General features: G+C 38.4%; 2 protein-coding genes across 10 annotated transcripts; one reads left to right on the forward strand and one right to left on the reverse strand.

The window, feature by feature from the left end:
• Window positions 1–1,147: 1,147 nt before the first annotated feature.
• mrpl28 (mitochondrial ribosomal protein L28) lies at window positions 1,148–4,845 on the forward strand. The gene is made up of 6 exons (XM_029446549.1): window positions 1,148–1,311; window positions 2,339–2,645; window positions 3,439–3,591; window positions 3,678–3,812; window positions 4,093–4,179; window positions 4,466–4,845. Exons 2-6 carry the CDS (start codon window positions 2,361–2,363, stop codon window positions 4,559–4,561), a joined length of 756 nt encoding a protein of 251 aa, XP_029302409.1. The 5' UTR covers window positions 1,148–1,311; window positions 2,339–2,360; the 3' UTR covers window positions 4,562–4,845.
• Window positions 4,846–8,998: 4,153 nt separating this feature from the next.
• Window positions 8,999–19,496, reverse strand: relb (v-rel avian reticuloendotheliosis viral oncogene homolog B). 9 transcript variants are annotated; one of them, XM_029445901.1, is made up of 11 exons: window positions 19,224–19,496; window positions 18,639–18,662; window positions 16,996–17,168; window positions 13,420–13,743; window positions 12,671–12,837; window positions 12,418–12,509; window positions 12,128–12,259; window positions 11,932–12,036; window positions 11,213–11,428; window positions 11,022–11,093; window positions 8,999–10,325 (listed from the first exon to the last, which is right to left on the reverse strand). In XM_029445901.1, exons 1-11 carry the CDS (start codon window positions 19,252–19,254, stop codon window positions 9,892–9,894), a joined length of 1,770 nt encoding a protein of 589 aa, XP_029301761.1. In that variant the 5' UTR covers window positions 19,255–19,496; the 3' UTR covers window positions 8,999–9,891. The 9 variants fall into 9 exon arrangements, with proteins under 9 accessions (XP_029301761.1, XP_029301760.1, XP_029301762.1 ...); XM_029445900.1 differs by having other exon boundaries at window positions 8,999–10,328; window positions 19,224–19,495; XM_029445902.1 differs by having other exon boundaries at window positions 8,999–10,328; window positions 18,977–19,495.
• Window positions 19,497–19,620: the final 124 nt, after the last annotated feature.

Here is a 19,620-nt window from a genome sequence, read left to right on the forward strand (position 1 = left end):
GTCTTACTTCTTGCAATCTTTACATTTCCTGACGAAGTTACTTCCGGTCAAACTCTTTCCGTGCACTTCGCAATAAAAGCCCAAATTGTTAAACGGAAAAGCGTCACATTTTTATTCGCAATTTTTCTTCATTAAATTAAATTTAGGCTACGCAAGTACTGTACCTTAGTACCTTTTTTTTTGTTATTTTACTTGTGTATTTAGTATTTATATATTGCACTTTTATTTTTACTTTTTCTTTGGCTGCAACTAAAGATATATGGATTAATGTTAGTCTAAATCCAAAAATATTCAGTTCTATATAACATAAAACACATAAAGCAGGAAATCATCATATTTGAGAGTCTGAAAACAGAATTGTTCTGCCATTTCTGCATGAAAAATTACTCTTTCATCGATTAATCAAAAATAGTTGTTGATTATTTTCCTGTTAGTCGACTCATCAATTAGTCGCTCCAACTTTACATTTATCCAACAGCTAACATACTTTTGCAGATTAAGATTGTATACCCAAAATATATGATCATTTAAAAAATATATATAATCCATTATTACAGATTAAACTACCCATATATAAAGTTGTCACCTACACCTTGAACGTTAAAATGCTGCTCACATAATGCATCCATCAAAAATAAAATGTAATATAATAATATAATGCATGACTTTTACTGGTTTTGAAGACTAGATGGGTCTTATTCATATGATTAAAATAAATCATTAATTATATTAATTAATGATGAACATAATAATAAGAAATACAATCAATAAAAATCATAGGATTTTTACTTTATGATTTTGAAACACTTAATGTTAAAATAGAGCAGGGAACCTTTATTTATTTATGTTTTCAAAGAGAGAAAATAAGAGTTAATCAATAAATCTTGTTAATATAAATGGTTAATGTGGTTATATTTTTTAAGATGATTAAAATATTATTCTGCAGATTTGATTATTGGAAACATAGAAGTCACAAAAATGAATACGTAAAATGAATGATAGAACATTTAGTAAAATGTAATTAAAAAAAAATTTAAATGAAGAGTTTATACATGATAGGCATTGGCCCATATTGTAAATTTGCCCGGAAAACTACATTGATTGACAGCCTGTGAAAGCCAATCATCTGCGAGAAGTTCCTGTCCGGGATCCAATCATGTCACTCCTCGGTGTAGGCGGGCTGATCAACGCGGAAATCTTCCTGCGGTGTCGAGGCTGAGTGTGATGTCCTTGCCCTTGCTTATTTTTGGGATAACCTGGAATAAAAACTAACCTTCTACTTGGTGAAGGTCGCTGTCTTGTTACTACCCGGTAAGATAGACTTTTAAACGTGCTCTCAACAGTATAGTAGACTCGTCGGGGCCTTGTTTTCATGTATAACTGTGTTGTTGACCTGCGCCTGTTAGCTTCCTGCTAACGAGCAACGTTATGAGAGTTGTTCACTTGTGCTTGTGAGTCTCTGTGAATTGATATTTACTAATTAAAATAAACAGTCTTTACCAAGAAACCAGCTGCAGCTTATTCTATAGTTAAAAACGTACTGTCTCTCATCATGTCAAAGACTTATTTAGTCAGTTTTAATTGTCCTCATTAATTTGTAACGTTTGGAATGATTGTAATTTCTTTATATCATTTCTTTTGAGATATACTGAACAATACCCAATGCTGAATGGCTGAAACTTTCCCTGTCCACAGACCCTAATGCCCCAGGTCATGTGTACTCATTTCTTTGTAGTGATTTGATAACCAATGTATTTGTTAATATGCACCACTAAATAAAACCTAATATAGTGTCACAAATCTAGATTTGAAACCGTTAGTAATTACGTGAAATGGTGCTTGAATGGTGTTTTTTCATATTTGTGTATTACCAAATTTCCCACAACAAACTGACACAGAAACCTGCTGCAGAGAAGTGTCCAGTGTAGAAAAACTGGTTGGTTACTGCTACTCTGGGCGAAATGAGCAGGGGATTGTTTATTTGTCTGATGCTCGCAAATTAATCTGGCTGTAATTAATCAACAACATTTTAATGATTGATTAATCTTTTGCCATTTAGCAAGTTAAATGCCAAACAATTGAAAGCAATTGAAGATGTCGACGTATGCACTGGGAACCTGCGATGAGCATTTTTCAATAATAACAGAAATAGACCAATATTATAGTAAATATAGTCGTTATTAAGGATCTAGAATGTATTACTTGGTGTGATCAGGAGCCTGCATTTGGATATGCAGCAAGCCTTCTCTTCTTTTCTTAGTCTTTGGCATATTGCTGTGCAGTGAACTACTATTGATTTCAAACAGTAACAATGTTTCATCGTTATTCTGTCTTCCAGATTTGGCCATAAAAAGACAGACATGCCTTTTCATAAATACCCCCCCAAAATCTGGGAGGCCCTGAAAATGAAGCAGGGCATCTACGCTCGTCTTCCCAAACACTACATGAAGTCCCTTGAGCAGAAAGATCCCACCCCTGTCCATTTTAGGCCTATTGGAGTCCAGTACCGAGCCAACCCAAAAACAGGGCATAAGGAGCGGGTGCAGGATGTGCCGGTGCCCATTTACTACCCTCCACACTCCCAGGACGGCCTGTGGGGAGGAGAGGGTTGGATATCGGGCTACAAATATGCCAACAATGACAAAGTGAGTCTCAGAAAGATAATTGTCTTTCTTTTTTTCTACTACAGTGTTGACCTGACGGGATTATACCGTAGTGCACACATTATAAGCTTCTAGCTGCTGTAGGTTAACATCCAGCTTGGGCTTTGTTAGCATATTAACATGTCACCCTCCGTTCAATGCCATTTTCTCTCTTCTCGCTATTTCTTCTTCCCTCTCTACACTTGACCTTTCAATAAAGCAGACATATTATAAAATATAGTTCTTTGTGGGAATTCTTGCCAAATAAAATGCAGCAGCAAAAGTATTATGAGTTATGTTTGCAGACAAATAGGTAACTGTTTAATGCTATCTTCCTTGTAAGTGTACAATATTATATTATTATAATGCTTTAGTATAATGATGTTTGTTTTTAAGATTTGATATGTTTTGAGTGCAATCTCTGTCTAACCTTTTCTGAATATTTTTCCATTAAAATAAAATGCATTACAATGTATATTAAGTAACTTTGTTTTTATTGTCCAGTGGACACACTCAACAGCACTGTCATAGAAATCATGACAAGTGCATTTCAAATGGTGTGTTTAACACAGTCCAGCTTCACTGATTGTAAATATGTCGTATAAGTTAATTGCAAATTAATTGAAACATATACATATTGACATCCATGTGTTGTTATTGACCTTTTCCCCTCAAATCCACCTTGTGGTGTTCAGAGATAGTGTTGTGGCACTAAAGCCCAGCAGACATGTCCACAAAACTAAATGTCCTTGACATCTGTAGACATAATAGGTTTCCGAATTGTCTCTTTCCGTAGATGTCGAATCGTCTGAAGAAGACCTGGAAGCCGCAGCTGTTGAAGAGAGAGTTGTACAGCGAGATACTGGATCACAAATTCACCATCACAGTCACACCACGCACTCTGAACCTCATCGATGCTGCCTTCGGATTCGACTTATATATTCTCAACGTAAGCGTGCTACCTAACCTCTATGTGACAAAATGACATTTTCCATCTGGCTTTTTTATGATTGTAATTATCCAACTCTCTATCAGACATCAAAGGAAGACATGAACTCCAAGTTGGGGATGGACCTGAAGAGGGCCATGTTGCTTCGTCTGGTACGCAAGAACACAGAGCTTTATCCCTCCGACCCTATCAAGAGAGAGGAGGTCTACAACAAATACAAGGCAAGTGGGATGTCCTCAAATCCAGCGAGTGATCCTCAATGTGTTGAGAATGGAGTGATTAAAACCAAACCTGCTGTGTACTAGTTACTGAGTTACTGATTTCTGTCTTTACCTGTTGTTTTATTTATGCTGCTGTCAGGTAACCCTTGAAAAAGAGATTCTTGATTTCAATGGGACTCTCCTGGTTAAATAAAGGGTAAAGAAAAACCACTAGAAGAGAAGGAGTTGTGTTTAATAAACAACATGCATGTTTTTTTTCTGCTTCTTTCTGTCGAAGCAGAAGTTTGAGATCCCGGAGGAGGAGGCAGAGTGGTTGGGTCTGAGTCTGGAGGAGGCCGTGGAGAAACAGAAGACGCTGGAGCACAAGGTAACGAAGACTTCAAACACACCTGCATGAAGCTCACCTCACTTTTTTCATCCAGTTTATCTTTCAACAGAAATGTATAAACATGTTTAAATAGTAAACACAGCATGCACATATTTTCTATTTTCAATGAGAAAGACTTTACAAACCAGGAAATTAGATTTCACATCTCTATCCCACCTTCACTAAATCACAGACCCCTGAAAGATGTGGAACATAATATTGATTTGTAATGATAACGCCATGTACAGTCTGTGACTAGTCTGTCCTTCCTCCTCTTGTCTCTCAGGAGCCCGAGCCTCTGTTTATGGCCTGTGTGGAGAAGTTGGTGGAGGAGCTGCAAGTCCAAAAACTCTCGGATCCACACCTCATAGAGAACAAATGACGATCTGAAGCATCTGAAGCGGAACAGATGCAGCTTTTCAGACTGAAAAAGGAAGCAGGTTGAACTGTCAAAGCTTCTATTTCCATCTGGGAGCGACACAAAGGTGGAAGAGACGCACATGACAAGGTCATGTCGGAGTGATGCTTATTTATTTCCTCACACTTAAGACATTTCAGGAATTAATTGAAAAACCTCCGTCAGTGTAATTACTCCCGACCAGCTGTGATATCAGGCCATTGTACAGAATATCTAAAAAAAATAAAAGATTCCCTTTTTTTCTTAAACTTTGTTTCTGCTCATCTGTTCTCCAGTAATGATGAAATCAGTTCACTCATTACATATTTAACTGATTCACTGCATGATTTTAGGTGAGATGACGTCTCTCTTGTAAGTAAAAACAAGTTAAACTGAAAGTTAGAAGAGAAGATTGATATCACTCATGTTTATACGGTAAATGTGAAGCTGGAGCTGTTTAATCTACAAAATGTGCCATTTTACATAATGATTACACTTTAGACTATTTATTTGTAACTTAATGGAGTCTAATGGACAAATATTTCAGTTTGTATTTCCTTTTGCTTACTAGAACAATAAGCATTCAAAAATAACACATTGATACAATTTTAACTACAAATATTATTAAGCTCAATAAAATGGGAACACATTATGAAAAACTCACGTTTGCAGTGCTTGTGCACATACATTTGGATATCTGGAGTGCCGGCCAACCAACAAACTGAAATACGACAACACTGTCAGTCTTCTGTCATACACTAAAAATATAACTCACGCAGTTGTAAAAGTACAAATGCCACATTCTTAATAAAATACTACTAAATGTGCAACTAAGTTTCAGTGGGTAAATATAAGAGTGGTATCAATCTTCTTAACAGTGGTGAAAGTACTACATTTGTCTAACGGCTTTAGTTATTATTTAAGGATTTTTACACACATGACCTTTGAACACAATAAAATATGAAGCATGTTCATGATGGATTGATCAAACTACTCAAAAGTCTTTATACAATGGTTAAAAGAATCCTACAGTTACATGTAAATGCAGTTTGTATGTTAATACATAGTAATCACATAATATGTGAAGTAACTGACGAGAACTGTTCTACTGCATGATGAATACTAATACCGACTATTTCTATACTTTTAATGAAAGCAGTACTTTTACTTGTGATGGAGCACTTTTATGTTGTGGTACTGGTACTTTTCATCAACTCTGCAAAAATCTGAATAAGCGTATTTTCCAAAATGTTTATCAGTTCCTCTGAAGATGTGTTTCACTACCTTTGAGGATTTACTGTAATCCCAGGAGATGTGTTGTCTATGTTTCCCCAGTAGAGAGAGCCAGATAGCTTTAAATGAGTTGTGAGAGTCAGACATTAAGGCTTGTTTGAATTATGGAGCCTACTTTGTTTTTATTAAAATCAAGTTACAACTTTAAAAACGCCAGAAATGAATCCAGCCCTTAAAGCTGCAGTTAAATGTTACAGCTCCAAAAACTGTGTTTACTTCAGCATTTTCCTTGTTAAAGATGATCGGTACTATCTAAACAAACACGTGTCGTAATAAACCACACATCTGCCCATGAACACACACTGATGCAGCTAAAGTCCTTGTATGGTGCTCAAGATGAACACTGGGGGGGGGGGGGGGGGGGGGAGACAAAGAGAAAAACATAAAAACAGCCGTTGCTCGCCGGGTTTCACTTTCCATACTTCTGGTTTGATTTGTGAAAGTTGTCTTGGTGTTATGCTTTGTGGCTGCAGCGTGCTATTATTGTAAGATGGGGAGTCCCTACTGGTGTGGGGACTCCCGTGGGTGGCGTAACCTAGCGACAGAGGTGAAAGACATTATACCTGGCCCTTGGAACCAGAAACATCCACTCCGTATATAGTCTGGAATTACCCCGTTTATATTGCACATGATCATCTAAATGAACACTAACAAGTTAAACCAAGTGCCACATTTGGCCGGAGATAAATCGGGCTTAAAAGTTTGATTTTCATTTACGACCAAGTTGCAAAGATTAGGTTGTGTAAAAGTGATGACACATGTGTGAGCTGTCTGTGTCACATTGTCTTTACTTAAATATGTAAGTATTTATTATGGTAGTTTCCTCCTTAACAACCCTCTTTCCAGTCCACATTTGGCAAATATTGATGTTTTTATGGTATAATGTTTAGTCAGGTGAATCAAACTGTGAAAGGGACACGGTACTTTTACTTTTTGGATTTTAAGTATATTTTGTATGCTAATGCATTTGTAATTTTACTAAAGTAAGATTTTGAATGCAGGACTTTTACTTGTAACAGTGTTTTCACATTGTGGTATTATTACTTTTACTCAAGTAAACGTTCTAAATACTTATGAATTTTACATTTCACCTTAATGACTTTGAAGTTCACAAATAAAAAACACTGTCTGACATATACAGTATATTGTGTAGCAGGTTGTTCCAGCTCTTCATTGAAGTCAGGCTGTATGATGTTAACACTGAGTGAAATATTAAAAACGAATCGGCCTATTCTCCGTTCCATCAAATGGAAATAATCTTGATGTCTTGCAAAATGTGGAACTATTCCTTTAAATGTGTGTGGATTCCACTGTCCCTGCTAAAATCTCAAAGCAAAAAATAATCTTGTATTCAATAATAGTTCAAAAGTGCTAACACTTCCTGTAGCCGATAAGTAAGGCCATTACGGGAGACTATTATTTGATGAGACTATAAATCTTTATTAAACCGCCACTTTTCTGCCCTTAGTAGCGAGGATCAACACCTATTACAACTGATAGTGTGGACATGTCCAGACAAGTCGCAGCAGCAGAGTGAGTACGCTGGTACTATTTCACAGGAAGACCTCGAAAACCAGCCCAGTATGGAGTTTCCCAGTGGCTGTGAGCCATGTGCATTCAGCTCAAATGAACAATGACAGGCAGAGCCAGAAAAAGCAGCACACCTGCTCTCACTAACACACCCACAGGTGGACGACTGAGAATGATAAATATCGAAACTGTTCTTTTGCCACCGTTGTTTGTTTACTGCTCAGAAGAAACAGGATTGTGGGTGCGACGATACAACAGATTGATGCGACAGATTGATGCTAATCCTAATTTATCAAGATCAAACTTCAAACGTTTGCTAGTTACAACTTCTGAAATATGAGGATTTGATACTTTTTTTCTGTTTTTGTACGACCGGTTGCATCAGCTACACACTTTAACCTACAGTACATATAATATACATTTATTATTAGATACCACAACTGAGCAGTTTAGTGTGTGATAACTGCTTGGACCACTGTATCAGTTTCACATAATTCAGATAAAAAATAACTTCTGTTACATGGCAACATCTCGAATGTCCCTGCAATTACATGCTGGTGGACGACTTAGCAGTCTGATGTGGAAGTGAGATATGTGTGTAAACCAAAAATAAAGTATTTCATAAAAAATGTCATAAAAAGTCATCCATCCTCGCTGTTGGTTCCTCATCCCACATGTTTGATACGTGTGGGATGAGGAACCAAGACCGCATGTTTCATATGGCTCGTGTCTTTCTCATAGTATAAAAGTCATAGTATAGTATGTCATAAAATATTCCTTTTATAGTATGTCTAATGTTTTTAAATAAAAAAGTATGCCATACAAAATTCATAGTAAAGTATATTGTATTTGTTTTTTAATTCATAGTATAGTATGTCTTAAAAAATCCATTGTATAGTACGCTTAACAAGCGTCTGTCCGGTTAGGAATGATTACTTCATGGCACCTCGCGAGAGTCGCATCAGTCATCACTTTTCTTTTCCTTCCTCAGACATATGCTGGCTCCCTGTATGTACAGGGGAAATTACCGAATGTAAATACAGTGAACGGCTATAATCCAACCACAAAATGTCTGAAGAACTGAGTTTGATTCAATGAAAATTAAATGAATAACTAGATAATAGTGCTGTTAATTTCCCAATCTGTGTTAATCTATAAAACTTCCTAAAGTGTTGCAATGCTTCTTAATAAACATGTGGCCTTAGACTCATCAGAAAGCACAAACTGAAAGCAGAAAGACATTTTCCTGTCTTGATTAATGTAAAATGTGAGATAAAGACAAAGACATTGTGTGAAGTTCAGACGCAGCGACTGAACAAACCACAAGGTGTTTATGGTTATTTGACACCTTGTGACAAACCAGTCATTCAAGATGCTTTTGTGACACTTGACATTTAAAGCGTTAAACTATCTTCTTGTGTTGTTGCCAAGATTCTTTGTTTTAATAAATGAGCGAGCAGGTCGGGAATGTGTGTCGACAAACAGCTGAGGGTCACATTCAAAAGTCCTTTTGACACGGTGCAATCTTTCGTTTCTTTTGACAAATCCTCTTTGACAAAGTATTTAATTTCAGAGGAAGTAATGACAACACAAAAATAACACAGGCGGATATTTTATTGGTTTATTTTCTGAAATATTGACACTACAATGCTACAGCGAAGTTGGACTCGTGACAAGGCGTGAGTGGAAATTTTAATGTTAAGCATGAGAGGGAAACTGCAGAACAATGAGAAGTGACGGAGACAGAGCTATGAATAAGAGGAGGACTGGTTTCTATTCAAGTAGATTAAATATTAAACAAGCCAGCTGGTGTGAAGGCTACATCAACAGAGTACTAACAGGCAACAACAATGTGGAGAGCAGATCTGAAACTACTCTACTTGAGACTTTTTACGTTTCAAAACTATAATTCTACATCAACTTATTTTAAGAAATAAGGTTATTTTCCCAAAATCTTGTCGAAACAATCAAAACACACATTACATAACAGGTATTTCAGTCTTACCTCACCAATCATTTACTACAATGGACGGCAATTCATGGGAGAGTTTCTGTTCTGCCCAAGTTAAATATAGATGTTTATGAGTTGTAAGCTCCACGCTGACTATGGGAATCACTTTCTTCTGACGATTAATGCTGGCAGCATTTACCAGCACACATGTAGGAATGTCAACTTGCTTGGTCACTAAGGCCTCGACCAGCAAGGTCTTCAGACAAAGACAAACACATTTTACAGTGCAAGCAGCCGGAGAAGTAGTCTTTGATTTGGGACAAATATAATCTGGCTTTAAATCCAGAAGAGTGAAGGTAAAACATTTTTGGGAAATACACTTACTCACTTTCTTGAAGCGATCAACGCTCTATCTTCTTCATCTTCATATCTAACTCTTGGCAAGAAATCAAATATGCGCATTTCCCGCAATGTCTATTGTTCTTTTAAAGTGGACAAAGAGTGTGTGTAAGGATGCTTCATGATCTGGACTATCCCGCCCTCATAGCTCTTCTTCTGTCTTCACCTGAACCATGTTGGAGGGGCTGTCCTTTGCCTCTGACTGCGGATTCTGGTTGTCATTGACGAGCATGTTGAACTGCAGGTCGCTGTAATGGGAAAAATCCTGAACGTACGAGCCAAAGTTCTGGTTTGAGTTCATATCCAAGTTTGCAAATGCGTCGGGATCCTGCTCAAAGCCGGAGAGCATGGAGGTGGCTAAACTCGGGTCGGAAATCATGTCCCATAGTACAGGCATTTCTAGCATCTGATTAATGATGGCCGTCACATCGCCATTGTTTGAGTCCTGGGGCTCGCTGTAACACATTTCTCCTAAAGCAGAGGTCCCAGGCTGGGCAGCACAAAGCCTCTCGTCTGATGACATCATGGCTTGAGGCTGTGGGACGTGGAAGGGCAGCTCTGCCGCAGGTGCGCTTTCTGCTGCAGGAGAGGAAACGGATTGTGTTACAGAGAAAATAAACACCGTTAGAATATGATGAGAGGGCCGTTGTTAGGAAGAGAACTTTATACTTGGATCATGACATGAGATTCTTGCAGTTTGAAACTTGATATTTAAATCTTAAATCTAAGACTTTTCTGCATCTTCAGCACGAAAATGTGTGCGATGACAAAATCCTCTTAACATCCAAGATGTTAACATAATAATATAGAAACATACACGCCAGTTTATTAGGCACACCTAGCTAAAGGTAATACAGTCTATTGTAGTTTCCATGTACTACATATGTACTACATTTTATATTATACTACTTTATATTTATTTCATAATGTATATCTATCATTTTAGGTACAGAAACGTCCTTTGAAATACGATTTTTTAAATAAGATAACGCTCTCATAATAAGCACATTATAGTACTCATACTTCATATAGTACTGCGTTCACATTTCTGTGTATTCAACCAGCCTGTTTGGGAAAATGTCATTATCATCTGGTTACAGTAAACACAGCGTATCTTCTCAGCTTTAATACAACAGAGCCAATGTTAAGTTATTAGTAACACCTGTGCACTTGTGACAAGTTAAATAGTTTGCTGTGAAAAAATATTGTTTGGCTAAAACATGAATAAAGAAAACATTAAATCAAAAGAGAGAAAAGATGTTCGAGCCTCACCTGACAGACACGGTTTCTCTCTGAAGCTGATGTCCGACTTTATCTTTCTCTTCCGCTTCACCTCATATGGATCTGAAATGAGTCAGTAACCAGCTTTTATAGTTTTTAGCTTTAAAATAATCTGCTGCATTTGTTTTGTATCAAGTAAAATCAGGCTGACGCTGCAGGTGCACAGACCAGATGCTGCTGACCTGAGTTGAGTGGCAGATACGTGAAGCTGACAGACTCGCTCTCCATGTGGTCCGACAGGCGACGCAGGACCACGCTGACTTCAACCTCCTCTGTGATGTCCTGGTCCTGGTAGGGCGGAGTCTTAAACACGATGGCGATCTGTCGATGCACGTCAGTCTGCGCAAACTCCCCGCTCGCCTTCCACGAGCCTCGCCTGAAGATGATCTCTATGTCATCTGTGTATCAATGACAGCAAAGCAGAGCCATGTTAGTCAAGTAAAAGGAGAAAACTACCTCAGAATATTTATTTCAACATCTGACGTTATGGATTACACAAACATGCACAATACTGTACGACCACTTTTATTTGAATTTCTTAGCTTCAAGTCGAGTTCATGATACTTCACATTCATTTAGGATGTTCATTTTCTTTCCTCGGGGCTGAACAAGGTAACAGAAACACCTTTCACTACAAAGATCCAGCAGTAAATACCAATTGTTTGTTGACACAATCAACAAAAAACAGCAATTCAGACAGAAGCCACTATAAATAAATATAAATTAAAAAGACATCGACATCGACAGTGACTTGCTTTAATAGCTGACCCAGCAGAGGAGCCAGAAGTGAAAACTGAGCTTGTCCCATGAACTCGCTGCTGTGTGAGCCTAGTTATGTCCACCCTCTGCACATGTTTGTACTTGGGCAACAAAATGGACACAAATAAATACCTCATCTTACCTTTCTGCACTTTGTCACACAACATGTAGATATCCGTCTTGCCAGTGCAGGAACCTCTGTACAGGTTAAAACGGCCGATCTTCAGCTGTGATGTAGTCGTAGCCTCTGTGAAAAAACAAAACATGCAAGAATGTGTGAGAACCAGGAAATACATTTACAGAATGTTGGTGCAGTTGTCTTCAAGAGCGTTTCTTACTCTTGTCATAGATGGGGTTGGACAGCACTGGGCTGAGACTGTCTTTTCTCCCATCATCCCACTCAAACTCACACTGAAAACACAGACGCACAGCATTCATGTCCATGTCTTCGATGCCCTTTGAGTGACCAGCTGAAGGATGAGAAGACACACAATCAAAGTCACAATGAATTTAAACAGAGGAAACTGTATCGTCCAATATATTTAAATATATGGACGTGTAGGAATATGACAATATCAACTAGTGCCTGATGTGTGTGTGTGTGTGTGTGTGTTGGGATCCATCTTACTTTGAAAGGGGTCGATATTTTGGCTTCTTCTCTTCTGAAGTGAAACGTCCAGCTCTTTCCTCCTCACACATTGGATACCGAGGTTACCAAAGCTGCGAGTGCAGAAGAAAAAACACATGTCAGGACATTTTGCATGTAAGAAAATGCTAGAAATATATTATGATGTCACTGTAAGTGTCAGGAATAGGAAAATAACTGTATTTATAAAGTTATGTGTTGGGGGAAGAGATCATTAAGGGGCTGGTATGAGCACCTGTGACGTCGGTTGCTCTGAGGATTAAGCGTCACCACGCAGATTCCTGAACCGGTCTGGCAGTCTTTACCCACAAGGCAGTGGGGGTGAGGCCGGTGTGGGGGGTCTTTGGTCACCAAGGAAACAGTGACTGTGACCTTCTTTAAGTAGTCAATGGGACCTTGAATCTGGAAGAGAGAACCGGACAGAAAGATGAAATAGAGAAACAGTAAACATATCGACATCTGGGACACAAAAACAACCAAACAGCACACACACGTAAAAACACCTGCAACATGGCGATATAATCATTTCTAATACACAGAAAAAAGCTGTGAAATTGAGGAACATTGAGAAATTTTGATAAACTAAATATTAAAATATGCATCAGACGCTGCCTGGGGAAGGGTTTCAGAGCAGCTGCCAATCAAAGCCTTGTGTGTTATTCACACCGTGGAGTATCTGTATTTGAGGCTTCCCTCCTTTTTTTCTGTGTATTATAATTTATTTATATAAAAAGGTGAAGATGAAAGTGTAGGAATGTTTGTTAAAATGTGGGCAGGGATAAACCGCCCGTGTTTGACCACACATGAGCTGTGGGGACTTTCTAATTGAAGAACCCACATCCTTCCAGCACCACCCGACTGCACCAGTCGACACAGAGGGTGCAAGTGTACAACTAAATCAACTGTGGTTAAAATTTTCTCTAACTGTCACTGAGAGCTAGTAAAACCCCCTTAAGGTCCAACACAAAAAGTAACTGTGTGTACCTCTATCGCAGGCTGACACTTGTTGCTTTCAGTGCTGGACGCCCCCAGGATGCTTCCGGCCGAGCGTCCCTCACATTCATAGCGAAACCTCATGCCTCTCTCCTTGGGCTCCTCCAACACCACCAGCTTGGGCTTATTTAGAAGCTGCTCCAGCATCTTGGTGTCGCCACCTTCCTGGTTCTGATTGGAAACATCGCCGGAGCTCTTGGAGGCCGGCGAACACAGGGAATTTCGACCACGCCGAAGGTAATCGGCAGGGAAGGATCGGGAAGGTTGAGCCATCTCTCTGGATGTGCGCTTGGCCTGAGGGATGGTGTAGGTTGGCTGAAAAACAATAACACAAGCTAATTAACTCCATTATTTAGTCTTTCTCTAACCAGGTTGGAAACCTCTTCTGCAACAGAGACGTGGACAAGGCGGCAACATGCAACAGATTAAACTGTTCAAAATGGCTGGAGCAGAAAACATAGAGGCGTTTTGTCCCATTTCGGTCCTTAGATTAGGCACAGACAGCACATATACATCATCTGAGATACTGATCACGATAAACAAAATGTCTAAAGATAGTAAATTGCCCAGAATGGCTTTAAAACACAAAAACGGGAAAGATGCAGTCAGAAACCAAACTTCAGTCTGAGTGTGTTGAAAGGTTTTCAACATGTTGCTTAAGAGAAAGTCATATGTATCACGTCAAATGCCGACATGTTTGTAACAGGTAATAACTTCTATTATCTGTAACAATATCCATCTTTACGTTTTTACTCTGCTACATTATCTGACAGCTAAAGCTGCTAGTTATTCTACAGATTCATATCTTACATATAAACACACAAGATTGAACCAGTGGTTCCTCATTTATTTGGCTTGTGATCCCCTGAGGGGAGACGCTACAGGTGAATACGGTAAGAAATGTAAGTAGTAGATATCAGAGTGAAACTTCTGCAGGTAAAATCATCCAATATTTCACAAAAAAAAAGGCAAACATTTGAGAAAAGTCCAGAAAATACACTACAATCTTGTGTAACAGAATGTAGCTTTTTTCTTCTTTCCTCTCCCAGTATACTTCCCATGACCCTATAGGGTTCCCCTCAGCTTTAGAAAACAACATTAACTTACAATCAGAGGAAATAAAAAGGTCACAGGCATGTTTTTAAAGTATACAACAGAGAACCAGACTACAATAAAAGATGACACTGTAGGTAAATCATTCTTCATCATGGCTGCAGTGAAATAAAGCAGAGTCGCTCCATGTCTTTCCCTTCTTACGTTTCTGTCTTTCATAGAGTTAACCATGTGCTCATTTAACTCCTCTTGCATTTTGATATCTTATTTCCCCCTGACGCCACAGATCCCCTCGCCACATTTTCCATTCCCCCTACTCTCTCGTGCTGCTTTTACTTTCTCTATCTACAGTTTCTGCACTGCTCCCTATCTTCACTCGGCAATTTCTGCTGAGTTAGGCCTCTGATGGGCTTCGATGTGATTTAAAAAGGAAGAAAAACAAGTCTATCTGAAGCATCAGTGTAACGACAGATGAATAATCAAACCTGCAGGGAACAAAGAAGTAAAGAAGTTGACCTCTTTGTCACCTGTGAAGCAGTAAATTAGGCCGAGTGCTCTATTAAACTGTGGCTGCCGAGACCTGGGTGATGCCTCAGCATGAGATCATGCTTCACAAAATCCTGTTGAGAAACAGACGTCTTTTGTCAAAGAGCGTGTTAGCCTGTGCAAACTGGTTAGCCTTAAAACACTAGAGCTAAACAAAAGCCTGGCAGAGTGAACCAGCAAACAGGAAATAGGAAGTAAGCTCAACCTGACGTGGTTCGACCAATTGGAGAAGCGGCACAAGGCGAAGAATGTGAACTTTCACCCCTCGGTGGGTTTGGCTCGTAAACGGAATGGACTAAACTGAAAGTAGGAGTCAGATTACAGTTTTTCCAGATACTCCTCCTTCTCCTCCTCCTCCTCCTTTCTTCTCTCTCAGCCTCCTCCCACAGAAAAGCATGCGGAGGAGGCGTGTCAGCCTCTATCACAGGCAACAAATACTTTTTAACAAACTGTATTTACACACAAAAGAAAACAAATTTCACAATCTCTCATGCAGGTCCTTTGCTAATAAAGAGTTTGAGCCGTTTTGTTATGCCGTACATTATTACCCGTCTGTGCAGGCGACATCGTCACTGCTGTCTTATCAGATTACAACATCTCTGATCTGGAAACCACGTGTTTTATGGTAAGAGCCCAACATGCTTTGCGGCCTAAAAACTGCTCTGAACAACAACAACAACAAAACACCCAACTGTCTGCAGGCTACACATGTACTACACTGCAGGCTACACATGTACTACACTGCAGTCTCTTCCACCAACATTTAATTGCTTTTCACTGAAACTGCAGTCACTTCTTTTTATATCCTAAGAGAGAAGAGGCCAGACTGAAGCGTCCTCTGTTGTTGAGTTTATTATTAACTTGTAATAGCAACATGAAGGCAGTGAGTCACACTGATGTGTAAGTATTTGTCTGTCCATGGATCAATATTTGTGTATTTGTAGGGTTGCAACAAACAATTATTTTTCATCGATAATCTGCTGATTTTCGTTTGGATGAAATGAAAATAGATACCTTTACAGAAAATGGGTGAAATATGACCATCAAGTTCCAGAGCTCAAGGTAACATTTGTGAATGACTGAATGCTTTGTTGTACTTCAAGCATATTCAAAGCAAAAGAAAAAGAAAAGAATTGAAAAAGAACAAAAAGTAGCAAATCCTCACATTTGAAATTAAATAATATAATAAATATATAAATATATATATATAATAAATATAGAATAGATATAGAAAGAGAGACGATAGAGAGATAAGAAATAGTATATATATATATATATATATATATAAATAGATAGAGAGAGAGATAGAGAGAGAGAGAGAGGAGAGAGAGAGAGAAGAGAGAGAGAGAGAGAGAGAGAGAAAGAGAGAGAGAGAGAAAGAAAGAGAAATAGAGAGAGAGAGAGAGAAGAGAGAGAGAAGAGAGAGAAAGAGAGAGAAAGAAAAAGAGAGAGAGAGAGAGATAGAAAAAAGAGAGAGAGAGAGAGAGAGAGAAAGAGAGAGAAGAAAGAGATAAATAAAGAGAAAGATAGAGAGAATAGAGAGAGAGAGAGAAAGAGAAGATAGAAATAGAGATATATAAATATAGATAAATATAATATAGAATATATATAATGATATATATATATTATATATATATATATAGTAAATATATATATAATATATAATATATATATATATATATATATATATAAATATATATATATAATAATTATCAAAATTGTTTAATTTTCAGAAAACCCGACTAATAGATTAATGGACTATTTGTTTTAGCATGCACAAGCTGGAAAGATCCATAGGTGTGAACGCCCCGTTAGCCTTCATGCCGGTCTCTGGGTGTTGCCAACAGTCATTCTGGGAAATGTAGGAAACCTCTAACTGAGATGAGACCTAAATAACACAAATGACTACACTGATACAAAACGCCACACCGTGAGAGCACACCCGAACATGTTTTTGTACCCACTCACCTGACATGGGGTGCCTCTCGCCAGCAGCACGGGAGATGGCTGTGAGGAGCTCTGTCGGAGCATCCTGTGGTTCTGGCTGTGCGACTCGCAGAGGTCAGCAGGAGGGGCAGGAGGTCCAGGGAGGGGGGCAAGCAGCCGCTCTCTGTCCTCTATGATGATTTCCTCAATGAGGTCTGTAAAAAAATATATATATTGATATTGTCTGAGAGGGCCAATGTAACTAAAATAATGTTCATGTAAAATGTCTGAAAACAATAATGTTTTTAAGAAAACTTCATAGCTGATTTATCATTAAATCAATACTAAGCAATGAAGAATAAACACTGCTCTATTAATAAAATATCAGATGCTGCAACTAAGATCTTAACAAAAAGGATATAAGATTATAAAACCTCCAGAATAAATTATGAACGGTGCTGATGTATCAATATAAACAAACAGACATGGTAGATACTATAAATTCTGTTTCTCTAAAGACCCATAGTTTGACGTATATTTATGTCAAGGATTTTTAATAGCGGAAACAAAGACAGCTTATACTAACATTATAAAAACCATGGAATATAACATAAACCCAGTAAATGCCATATATTTAACGAGTGTGATTTATATTGACGCCACCATATAATAACTAAACCCTGTGTTTTTTGCATTTTATGAATGTATTTATTTCTATGTCTACTTTAAATCTGTTTTATGCTTTGAAACTTTTTGGTTGTATTTGATGAATTCAAAAGTGTAAATTACTCCATTATTTTCTAACACCTACAAAAGTACAATATTGTGTTTATAGCAGGGCCAATTACCAAAACATATAAAAATGTGTTGTGTTAAAATGTTTCACCAGTGACAGTTGCCTAAGTGCTGTTGCTATGGTTACTGGCAGTTAAATATATATATATTGCACACTGAAAATACCTGTGGTCGGGGTCTACGATGTCTGACACCTGTTTCCTGCAGCGACGGTGTACAAAACACTACCAAATCAGAGACTATTAATCTCTTAGGCAGATTCATCAGCGGCAATTTTGATGATCATGTAATCATTTGAGTACTTTCAAAAAAGATAATGGGAAATACAAATCACTAGGTCCAGCTCATCATGTTTACACTTCTATTATAGTAAACTCAATATCTTCTGGTTTTGAACTGCAATCTCAATATCAATATACAAACCTGATTATTGCATTATTCAACCTTTTATAGAGGTGAGGAAAATAATGGGTAGATTAATGAATACTGAAAATAAGGTGCAGCCTTAAATGCAATATTAAACATCATTAAAATGTTTAGTAATGCTGTTAAGTTCTCAGAAATGTTAATTTATCTTGTTCATGTTTAGTTTTGCAGCTCAGGGCCACATCACCAGCGTCACATCACATCGTGAATGCATCTGCCAGAGTCAATGACACGAGCTGGCAGATTTGCCTGTTCACAGACAAACTTTCAAGATTAAGGAAGCAGATACAGGCTTGCTAAATAATCTAACTTCTCCTTCTTCTTATTCTTCTTCTTCTTCTTCTTCTTCTTCTTCTTCTTCTTCTTCTTGATGTCGCAATAACACAACCCACACATGCATGACTTTTTATGTCTTTTGAGTAAAAAGTAAAAAGCAAAGAAAAGAAAAGAGACTTCATACTCACCGAAGACTGACGGCCCTCGCGGCTCTGCAGGAAAAACAGCATTCAGAAATGTTACTTAAGTAAACGTATCAAAATATACTTAAAGTAGCAAAAGTCAAAGTACTCAGAATGGCCCATTTCAGAATAATGTCTATTACATTACTGGATTATAATCATTGATGATCATTGGTCACTTTACTGTTGCATTCATGTAGTGGCATACATATCAAGTCGCTTCTGATATGTAGTAGAGTGGAAGTATGAAGTAGCCTAGCATGAAATGTAATGACTAAAGTAAAGAAAAGGTTCCCTCAAAAGTGTACTTAAGTACAGTATGCTACTTGAGTAAATGTACTTACCACTGCAAACAGAAAGCATCAGACTAACAACGTAGCTGTTAAATGTTAAATCTGCACTAAGTGGAACCGTGACAGAGGGAGGGAGAGCCGGGTAACAGATGTGTTCTCGGGAATGGGTGTTGGCTGCTCTGCTCTGACAAATCCCATGCCTGCTGATGATGTCAGCCTCTCTCTGTCTCTCTCTCACACACACACACACACACACACACACAGACGAACCCACACATGTATATTAACAGATAAAAACCTGTGCCGTTGGAGATGTCCGTGCCTTTCATCGCATGTGAGGAGTCCTTAAAGACTATGAACTCCGCCGTCACGTCTTTGAATTCTTTCCAAACCGGAATATTTCCGGTAAAAACGTGTCTATTTTTGTAAACAGCTCCGGTAAAGTCTCTTCAAGCTAGACTCCATCTAGCAGTGTCTGTACCGATCTGTGAAAAGCTGTTTGACGGGTATGAAGCCATGTGTTGAAGATGTTTGAAGCGTAGTTTGCTGCAGTTTAGTATTTCCACAGCAGCCTCGCTCTGATTGGCTGGTTCAGGGTGTGGAAATCCCCTCAACGTCACGCGTCGCCTCCCAGAGGGAAAAAGCCCCCCCCCACGAGGACAGCAGGTATAGTGCTGCAGCCTTATTATGATGGA

Source organism: Cottoperca gobio, chromosome 13 (genome assembly GCF_900634415.1).
Source record: "Cottoperca gobio chromosome 13, fCotGob3.1, whole genome shotgun sequence".
Lineage (NCBI taxonomy): Eukaryota > Metazoa > Chordata > Actinopteri > Perciformes > Bovichtidae > Cottoperca > Cottoperca gobio.

Excerpts from the sequence above, each read along its gene's own strand:
- relb (XM_029445900.1), bottom strand. The coding sequence starts at position 19,254 with ATGAAAGGCACGGACATCTCCAACGGCACAG. Across the intron at positions 12,260-12,417 it reads AAATATCGACCCCTTTCAAA|CTGGTCACTCAAAGGGCATC; the intron begins GTAAGATGGATC and ends CTCATCCTTCAG. Across the intron at positions 10,329-11,021 it reads AGAGAAACCGTGTCTGTCAG|CAGAAAGCGCACCTGCGGCA; the intron begins GTGAGGCTCGAA and ends CCTCTCCTGCAG.
- mrpl28 (XM_029446549.1), top strand. The coding sequence starts at position 2,361 with ATGCCTTTTCATAAATACCCCCCCAAAATCTGGGAGGCCCTGAAAATG. Across the intron at positions 2,646-3,438 it reads AATATGCCAACAATGACAAA|ATGTCGAATCGTCTGAAGAA; the intron begins GTGAGTCTCAGA and ends CTCTTTCCGTAG. Across the intron at positions 3,592-3,677 it reads TCGACTTATATATTCTCAAC|ACATCAAAGGAAGACATGAA; the intron begins GTAAGCGTGCTA and ends ACTCTCTATCAG.